This window comes from Pseudonaja textilis, chromosome 9, assembly GCF_049901715.1.
Source record: "Pseudonaja textilis isolate UNSWEBS1 chromosome 9, rPseTex1.2, whole genome shotgun sequence".
NCBI lineage: Eukaryota > Metazoa > Chordata > Lepidosauria > Squamata > Elapidae > Pseudonaja > Pseudonaja textilis.
The window spans coordinates 1,906,072-1,915,626 of NC_141998.1; the positions used below are offsets into that span (position 1 = coordinate 1,906,072).

The 9,555-nt window shown below is 48.6% G+C and overlaps 1 protein-coding gene across 1 annotated transcript; it reads left to right on the forward strand.

Annotated features, from left to right (window-relative positions):
- The first annotated feature begins 490 nt into the window (after positions 1–490).
- ITPRIPL1 (ITPRIP like 1) lies at positions 491–8,310 on the forward strand. Its single transcript, XM_026715144.2, has 2 exons — positions 491–562; positions 6,417–8,310. The coding sequence occupies exon 2, from the start codon at positions 6,435–6,437 to the stop codon at positions 7,983–7,985; it is 1,551 nt and encodes a 516-aa protein (XP_026570929.1). The 5' UTR covers positions 491–562; positions 6,417–6,434; the 3' UTR covers positions 7,986–8,310.
- Positions 8,311–9,555: the final 1,245 nt, after the last annotated feature.

Consider the following 9,555-nt stretch of genomic DNA (forward strand, 5'->3'; position numbering starts at 1 on the left):
GAATAGCTTGACTCCCTCTTCTTTGTGGCAACCCCTGAGATATCGGAACACATTGTAAATTGAGGATGGTCTGTACAAATTGCAACTTTATATGCTGGCTAACCTGGGCCCCTCTCTGTTCCCAGCGAAGATGCGACGGGGCAGCCTGCCTTAGCCAGGCACCCCTGTCGAGGTCCATCTGCATTTTGCAACTGTCATCTGGGGTGTTGGCTATTCCTGTCATCTTAGCGTCCTCGGAGAATGCAGGCTCTTCCTTGGACAAGGTGAGAAGTCTGCCCCCTCGCCACCTTCCATGTCCTCAGCCTTCTCCTCCTTTGGTTGTGAAGCTCAAAACACGAGAACCATTTTAATGGAAGACTATTTGAAGCAAGGCTAGGCTCCCGGCACGGTGACCTTTTGGACAAGCTAAATTTGTTCTTCGGCAAACAAATCACATTATTTATAGCTGCGATGACAGGCCGTCCAGGGCAGCGGGAGGTGGCCGGGGGGGGGGGCTGCGGTCCAGTGGAAAAGTGCACCCCATCCAGCCCCCGAAAATGCGGGGCATCGATTGGACCCACAGGTAATGAACTATGATTGACAGTAATCCCAGGTAAAGAGGCCGGGATTAGCTGGCTGTCGTTACAAGGGACCCTCGTAAATCAAACCAGCTGCCGTTCTGATTGATGGCAGGATTCAGAATTGCTGAATCCTCGGCCCCCGTTTGGCACAGCAGGGCACAGAGCCAACAGCCGGGCGTAAACCTGCAAAGGTTATTCAAACGGTTCTCAGCGTCGGTGCCTCAAGAGGGTCTTGCTACTACTCACACCTTCCTGTTACACTTGGGTACCGTGTCGCTTTAGTCCCCCTCCCCAAATGGCACCCAATTCGGATTCTTCTTGAAGACGGTGAACAGGTTGCACAGATTGTGGGTTCGGGAATCACGGAGCCGAAGCGGGAAGAAAAGGGCTGAATGGAAGAGGTCCCGTCCAAATCTTTCAGCCCCAAATTTTGTGTGGAGCGCACCACGATGAGGCTAGGGTCTGGGTCATCCTTCCCAGGGAGGAGGCAGAACCTTTCCAAGCATTGGCGCAAGGCCCTCCACCCCAAGTATCTCCAAGGTGTCCCCCTTCAGCGAATCGTAAGTCAGCAGGAACACTTGAGATACCAGAATAACAGAATGATAAGAGTTGGAAGGAACCTTGTAGGTCATCTAGTCCAACCCTCCCACCCTGGCTAAGAAGGAGACCCTACACCATTTCTTACAGATGCCAGTCCAGTCTTTTCTTAAAAACCCTCCAGCGATGGAGCGAGCACCACAACGTCTGAAGGCAACTTCTGTTCCACTAGTCCATTGTTCTCACTGTTAGGAAATTTCTCCTTAGCTCTAAGATGCTTCTGTCCTTAGAAGGACCTTCAGTCAACAGAAGATCCAGGGATGTTGTGGTGCTTCTTAGGCAGCTGGATGGACCCAACAGTGTCCCTGCAACCCTTCTCGGTCCTCCTCCTCCTCCTCTTGCTTTGAGCTGCAGCACCAAGGCGGCCTCAGTTAAGATGGCCGGCTTGTCCACCCGTTGCTGCCTAATCCTCTCGTGACATCCCCATAATTGCCGTTTTATTCCACTGCAATGTGACACCTCATAAGAGGACTTAGAGAAGGATTCTGGGGTCGGAGAAAGACTCCGGGTGGAGAGTTCAGGGGCACGGCCATGTGTTACAAGTTAAATTTGGAGCCCTTCTGCAGACTTCAGTGGAGTTGCGGTGGATTTACACCCCCGTCCGAGCAGGTGTCAACAGCTGGCCAGACTCCCAAGCCGTTAGGAAGCACCGCTGGCATGTGACTCTAACTGCCCAGGCCCAAGTGCGTTTTGTGCTGCTGGCCAGGCTAGCTCTATGCTTCTCTTTCGTTTTCTTTCTTTCTTTCTTTCTTTCTTTCTTTCCCTTCCTCTCTCCCCCTTTTCTTTTCCTTCCTTTATCCCCGGACTATAAACTGACTAGCAAATGGATCTCCATGTTCTCCACTCTCGGGGATGTTCTCTCTCCCACTAACAAATCAAGGTAAGGTTAAGATGGAAGAGCTTTTATTTTCTTTCTTTCTCACTCCCCCTTCCTTCTCTTTCTCTTCCTTCCTTTCTCTTTCCCTTCCTTTTTCTTTCTCTCTCTCTTCTTTTTCCTCCTTCCCTTCCTCCCCCTCCTTTTCCCACGAATCTACAATGTTCTACAAATGCACCCATCAAGTATCTACTCTACTCTAGCAACAGGCCGGGGCAAAAGTTTAGGTCCTGTTGGTTGTACAGTTGAAATTGCGCAACCTGCTAAGCTAGGGCTCCTGCATCTGTGCTTCGAAAAGTTCAGAAAAACCACTAGAGGGCAGCAGAGCGACACAGAAGGCTCACTCTTTGGCACCATCCTGTGGCTAAACAGAGTTCTGCAGCCTATTGCTGGTAGGCCTCCTGCCTTCTAATGAATAAGATGTGATTGCTAAGCTCTTCCTGCTACAACGCCTTCCATTTCCATAAAAACTTTCCTTCTCCTCTTGATAGTATTAGAAAAGCTCTTTCGTTTCCCAGTGCATTTTTTTCAGAGAATTGAAACGGATTGCTGCCGTTTTATGCTTTTGATTTGTGACTATGATTTGACTATACTACGGCAGAAGCGGTGGGGGAAAAAGAAATCCCTTGGATGTCATCTTGTAAGGTTTTTTTTTTTTTTCCCCTGTTTGGAATGCAGGACCCCCTCTGAAAAATGTGGGGGGGGAGGCATTTCTCTTTCCTCCAATGGCTGCAAGAGGTTTAAACCCACCCGTGAAATCGGTGATAACCTCTATATTTCCTTTTCTTGCTGGAAGCTGGTGGTAGAACATTCTGGGGGAACCGCTTGTCCAAAAGCAGGGTGAGGATGCTGGTGTCCTGGATCTGCAAATGGGAGCCAGAATTTGATGCCCTTTTATAGGCCAGCCGTGACTTCACAGTCAGTCAAGTAACAATGGGAAAAGGGTTACCAGTGCAGCACCTGGCAGCCAATGGGGGCTCCCCGAAGGCTGGAGCAAACCTGGGATTGTGACTTAGGAAGTGATGGTGCCAGGAAGGAGCAGGCAAAAGGTATGGAGCATCCCTGGTTTAAGATGCACTGCCCCTTAAAAACCTACGTGCCACCAGAGGTAGGTTGGGGTTGGAGGAAGGACATGGCCCTAGCATGGCTGCTGGTGAGGGTTGCGTCTGTATCGCAGCGGCCAATTCTAGGGCCAGTTTCTGAGGCGTTTTTTTTTTTATAACAACCCAAGACACAGGATCTGTTTGTTAATTTGTTTATAAAAAGTATAAGCCACCCGTCTGATCTTAACAACAGCCCAAGAAACAGTATGATTGATTATTTGGTTTATAAAAAATGTATAGGATTGCTCGTCTTACCCCAAGGTCACTCTGGGCGGCTTATTAAATCCCCCGCCTCGCTCTTTCAGCAGTGGCAATCCTATAGTCGGAGAGATCCATTGCGCTCTGTTTTCTCATTTGGTCCGACTCAAAAGAGTCCTAAAAAAACTTGCTGGGAAGTCTCCATTTCTGCTTCTGTGTAAAACAGGGAGTGTCAACGCCCAGCCATCGAGAGACACAAGTGTGCCTCTCAAAAATAACAGATATTAAAACTGAAGGCAGCTGATCAAGACGTGGAGATTCTTCTTCTTCTTCTCCTCCTCACTTCTTCTTCCTTCTTTTTCTTCTTCCTCTTCTTCTCCTTCCTTTTCTTGTTTCTTCTTCTTCTTCTCCTTCTGCTCCTTCTTTTGCTTTCCTGCTTCCTTTTCTTCTTCATCTTCATCTTCTCTGCCTACTTTCTTTCTCTTTCTCTCCTCCTCCTCCTCCTCCTCCTCCTCCTCCGTCTTCTTCTCCTCCGTCTTCTTCTCTTACTCCTTTTTCTGCTTCTTCCTGCTTCCTTCTTCCTCTTCTTTTACCTTCTTGCTTTTTCTTCTTCTTCCTCCTCCTCCTCCTCCTCCCCAGCGTATTCCCACAAGGGCAGGATATGCTTTTCAGATTATTGAATGCCACTTTTCACGGTCAGCTGCATCTCCAGGGCGCAGGCCCCTGGCTTGCATATCTTTGTTGATGGTGTCTTGCCATCTCTGTTTTGGATGCCCACGAGGTCACGGGCCATTGACCTCTAGTGGGTAGGCAATCTTGGCCCCAGTGGAAGGTGCTGCTCTCTGGACACGTCCATACCAGCAGAGTTGGCCTTCTCTCATCTTCTCTGTAATTGGTGCCACACCAAAATGCTGCTGAAGGGTGTCATTTGTGATGCGGTCAAGAAGGGAGATGCCCGATATCCAACGGAGCCTTCGCATTTCTATGGCACGGAGAGAGCTTTCGGTCGCTGTTGTCGCTGCCCACCATTCAGTGCCGTCCCGTGCAATAGGATGCTTGCCTTGTAAATCTTAGGTTTAAGATGGGTTGGCATTTGTCTGTCGCATGATACACTGGTTGAGTTCTCACCAACGCATCCAGGCTGCGTTCACCCTTGCGGGCACCTCACCGTTGATGTAGCCCTTGCCTTGGAGGTGGGATCCCAGATACTGAAAAATGTCCACCTTCTTTAGGTTTTCTTCATTGGTTTGAAGTGTTCCGGGGTGGTGAGAGTCTCTAACTACTCCGTTTTCTTGATGGTGGACTCCGAAATGGTTGGCATGGACTGTGTGAAAGACTGAATCGGTGACACCTGCCAGGAAGGCACAATTTGCCTCATTAGCAACACGATGATCAGGAGTTCAGGCAGGTCAAATGCATACACAACCTATAACCCCAACTGATCCCAACATTTCTGTTGTTAAGTGAGACCATTAAGTGAATTTTGCTCCATCTTAGGACCTCTTGGGCCACAGTTGCTAAGTGAATCACTGTGGTTGTTAAGTTAGGAATACAGCTGTTAAGTGAATCTGGCTTCCCCGTTGACTTTGCTTGGTCAGAAGGTTGCAAAAAACGTGGCATCTGCGTCATAAATATGAACCGGTTGCTAACTGTCCAGATGTTGTTCAAATGACCATGGGGATGCTGCAACGGTTGTGTCACAAGTCACTTTGTTCAGTTCCGTTCTAACTTGAACAGTCACTAAATGAACTGTTGTTAAATCTAGGACTACCTATACATTCTAGAGGGATCTAATCTCCCATTATGAGGTGAGGTAAGGGCCAAATCGCACAATGGACGCAGGGGTGAGATAGGTTGCTGTTGTTCAATCATGTCCGACTCTTCTCGACCCCATGGATCACCGCAGGACCCCACTCCCCATCCTCCACTGCCTCCTGAAGTCTGGCCAAAGCCAAGTCCACCGCATCTATGATACTTTCTAACCATCTCATCTTATGCTGTCGCCTCCTTTTGCCCTCCACCTTTCCCAATCTCAGGGTCTTTTCCAAGGAGTTCCGCTCTTCTCCTTGGGTGGCCAAAGTATTTGAGCTCCAGCTTCAGAATCCGTCTTTCCAAAGGGCAGTCGGGGTTGATTTTCCTGGAGGATCGACTGGTCTGACCTCCTTGAAGTCCAAGGGACTCTAGACTCTTCTCTGAGTTCGGACTTCGGGTCAATTCATGACCCAGAACTGATTTAATGATGTGGTGGAATCATGTCCATCGTGAGCTTCCTACCTACCCTCCCACGGATCCTTACTCCGGACTCCCTCACCTGCTAAGCAGTCCAGAGATGTTGGGAAGGTCTTGATATTCTGGGGATGTCTTGGGGTTCCCAACTGAGATGCTGACGGACTCTTTTCCCAGGATAATTTGAAACTAGGAAGGGCTACAACCCGTAATTAACTTGCTTGTCCCATCCTGTCCCCCTTTTCAACTCCTTTTTATAAATGTTGGATTTTCAGTTCTCTGTTTTGAAGAACAGCAATTTTGGGACTGTGCATATCATTCTGTGGAACGCACCTAGAATTCCTACAAAGATATAGCTGCAATTTTGTTTTCCTCGTAATTCCTAACATGCAAATTGTTTCCCAGAGTGCTTTATAATAAACCAATGTTTCCCTTCAATTATCTTCAGTTCATTCACTGATACAACTGTAATATAGGCCTGTACCACACACCTCGAGTTGAGGACAAGCATATTTAATTCTTCTCTAATCTCTTCTGCTGCCAACAAAGCCAATGCAGTCCTAATGCTACATCCACAGAGGGATAGCATTTAAGATCACTAGAAGTGATAGTAATGCTTTATACCGCACCAGTGAGGTCATACTTGGAAGAAGACATCCAGTTCTGGTCACCATGATGCCACAAAAAACAACAACAGGAGTGTTGAGACCTTAGAAAGGGTGCAGAGAAGAGGAATACCTGCATATATTTTAAAAAATCCAACGAACTGATACCTAAGAACGGTCGTACATTTAAAACAACACTTTCCTCTTTCCTGGATATCCTTTGAACACCTCTATCGTTTGTGCTTCCTTCCAGGGACCACCGTGTTAAGATATGGCCGTAGTCCCTCTGCTTTTCCTGGCGGCCTTAGCATTAATCCATCACCCCCTGTTGGTCAACGACGTCACAGATTTGACCACCCTGAATCGTCTCCAGGAGCATGAGAAACGGCTAACTACGGAAATGGGGCACCTCCAAGTGGAAATGGACCAGAAGAACTGGAACTGGGATCTCAAACAGAACCGGGAACAGTGGGCCGCGGAGGACCTCGACACGGCAGGTGGCACCTGGGATGGGTGGCCTTACGTAGGGCTGGTCATTGTCATCCTGTTTGGATGCTGCAGACGCACCGTTGCAAGGGAGCCCAGCGACGAGTCCAGCACGGACGGCTCCAGCACCACCACCAACGGTGAAGACGACTTTGAAGACACCGATCCAGAACCGGAAGATTACGAATCCAAGCAGAAATTGTTGGAGGCTTTCTACGAGCAGCATATCGAGACGGGCGATATATCCAGTTTGTGCGATTTTGTGGAGATGTTAGTCAACGACCTGCTGGAAGAGAGCCGAGGTCAAAACATGCTCTTGCTGGAGAACTGCATCGGGGTGGGCAGTGCCTTTGAAGGGTGGTCCACGGAGGTCTCAAAAACGTTCCGTGTCCTTGTGCCTATACTGCCGCCCAAGGGCCACTCCTTCCACGTGGAAATCAGTGACTCTGAGGTTTCTCCAGGCACGCACGGCCACGTCTTGGTAGAGGCAGAGTGCCTGTGTAAGAGAGAGAGGCTGCTGGGAGATGTGATGTGCTCCCTCCATCATCCGGAACGAGAACTGAGCAAAGAAGAGCAGAGCAAATCCCTGATGCACGTCCTGTGCACCAGTTCCCACCTGGATGGGGAGAAAACCATCCAGTGGTTTCATGATCTGGTAAGCAAAGCATGGGACGCTCTTGGCCAGAAGTACAACTCAACGCTCACCATCCAGAATTCCAACAAAAGCTGCCGTCTGAAACTAGAACTTCAATCCAGGAAGGAGATCTTTATCGATATCTTACTCGGAGTGCAGCAAGGAGACTCTCTCATCTTCCTGACCACCGGAGACGACCCGGTGGAAAACCTAAGCGGTATAGTTTGGCGTCGAAGTTTCGCCGTCCAGGAGCTGCTCTTCTTCAAGTGGGTGAGCCAGCGAGCTCCCAAGCACAGCTGCCACCTGAAATGTCTTCAGATCCTGATCTTTTTCAGAGAGTCCAGTGGGATCCCGGACAAAAAGAACCCGGTGCTCACAAACTACCACTACAAGACTTGTTTGATGCACCTCTCGCTTCAGGGGCCTCTGTCCTCCTGGGAGCCGGAGCAAATCGCACAACGGCTTCAAGATCTCCTCTTGTACATGAATACTGCCTTGGAAGAAAAATATCTCGAGCACTTCCTCATCGGGAACATTGCTCTGCCTATTCAAATCCCTCTGCCCAAGAGCCTCCGGAGCGCCGCGCCGGTCAACCTTTTTGAGCACTTGGTCCTAAGCCCGATCCTTCACCAGGAGGCCATGAATGAGTTTGTGCCAGTGGTCGAGCAAGTGAGGACTCTCTGGTTAGCACCTGAAGAATAGCAACCCTCCGCTCTGTTTTGAAAGGGCAGTTTCCTTTGGCTCATCCCTGAGCCCACCTATCCGTAACGGAGCCGAAAAGGTGGGGAGCCGCATTGCCTCCATCAGGTGAAACAAAGCTGAAAGGGCGAGATGTATCCCATCATCGATGGTCCTGGGATGGTATTTGGGTCGGCTTCACAATGAGCTGGGCAACAGCCGGGAGCGCTTCAAGGAGCCCCTTCAAGTAGGATCGGCTTCCTAGAGCCAGCGGTTCTTCAATATTTTTCTACATTTCAATTCCAAATTTGCTCTATTAGACTTGAAATAAAGGTTCCAGCAAACTCTGTTCTGAAGTTTCTTATACCATCCTTTCTGGCAGAGAAGGGATTCAGGCGGTTCTGACCGGTTCCACAGAACCGGTAGCGGGAATTTTCAGTAGTTCGGAGAACCGGCCAATCCCACCTCTTCTCCGCCTCCTGAGTCCCAGCTGATTGGCTCGGTCTTCTTTTGAGTGCCTTGCACAGGAGAACGGAGCTGGAAAGCAGGTTAGTGGGGTGGGGAGGGAATGGGGGATTTTGTAGAATCTTTCCACTGCCACGCCCACCAAGCCACGCCCACAGAACTGGTTGTAAAAAAAAATTGAATCCCACCACTGCTTTCTGGGTTTATAGAGTCTCCTGCCAGTTTTCTGAGTTTTCAACTTTTCCAAGCCCAAGTGGAGAATGTTCTGTGTCTGAGATGTGAAGGCAGAGATGCTGGAGTTGGGAACTTGTTGGTTCCTAGTTTCTACAGATAGTCCTTGACTTACAACCACAACAGCCCAATATTTCTGTCGCTAAGCAAGAGCCATTAACTGAATTTCGCTCCATTTTACAACCCCCTTTTTTTGCCATAACACTTAAGTGAATCACTGTAGTTGTTACATTAGCAACATAGTTGTTAAGCGATTCTGGCTTCCATGTTGACTTTATTTGTTAGTTAGTTAACTTTATTGTCCTTAAGAGTCAGCTAGCTATCAGGGCTCCGACAATCCACCCCCATTCAAATCATGAGTCTCAAGCCGCATCTCTCTGTTTAAAAAAATCATTTATTAGGAGTGAACATGTCGGCGTTACCTGGGTGCAGCCGACTCTCAGACACATCATTCATTTCACCTTTGACCCTGGTCTTCCCCCACCCCCAGATGTATATTCTCCAATGGGACACATCCATAGCCAAGAGTCATCCATCATGCTCTCCAGTAATAATCTTGCACGCCAGAAGCTTCGGCTGCCTAGCAATTATCTAAGGTATGCATTGCTCCCCCCATTCCCTTTCTGCTGACAATTCTAAAAGACACGAGAAATATTTTTGAGTTGACATTAATGGTTGTCAGAATTCTCTTTTCTTGAAAAGAAATCTCTGGTTGTAACTTCACGTTGTTCGAAAACCATCCTGTTACTGATATAGCTGAGAATCCTATTTATATCCAGCTTCTGAAGTATAACTTCAGTACTGCAAGCTATACTTCTGCAGCCGGCTGCCTACAATTTGGCAGTTCGAATCTCACCAGGCTCAAGATTGACTCAGCCTTCCATCCTTCTGAGGTGGG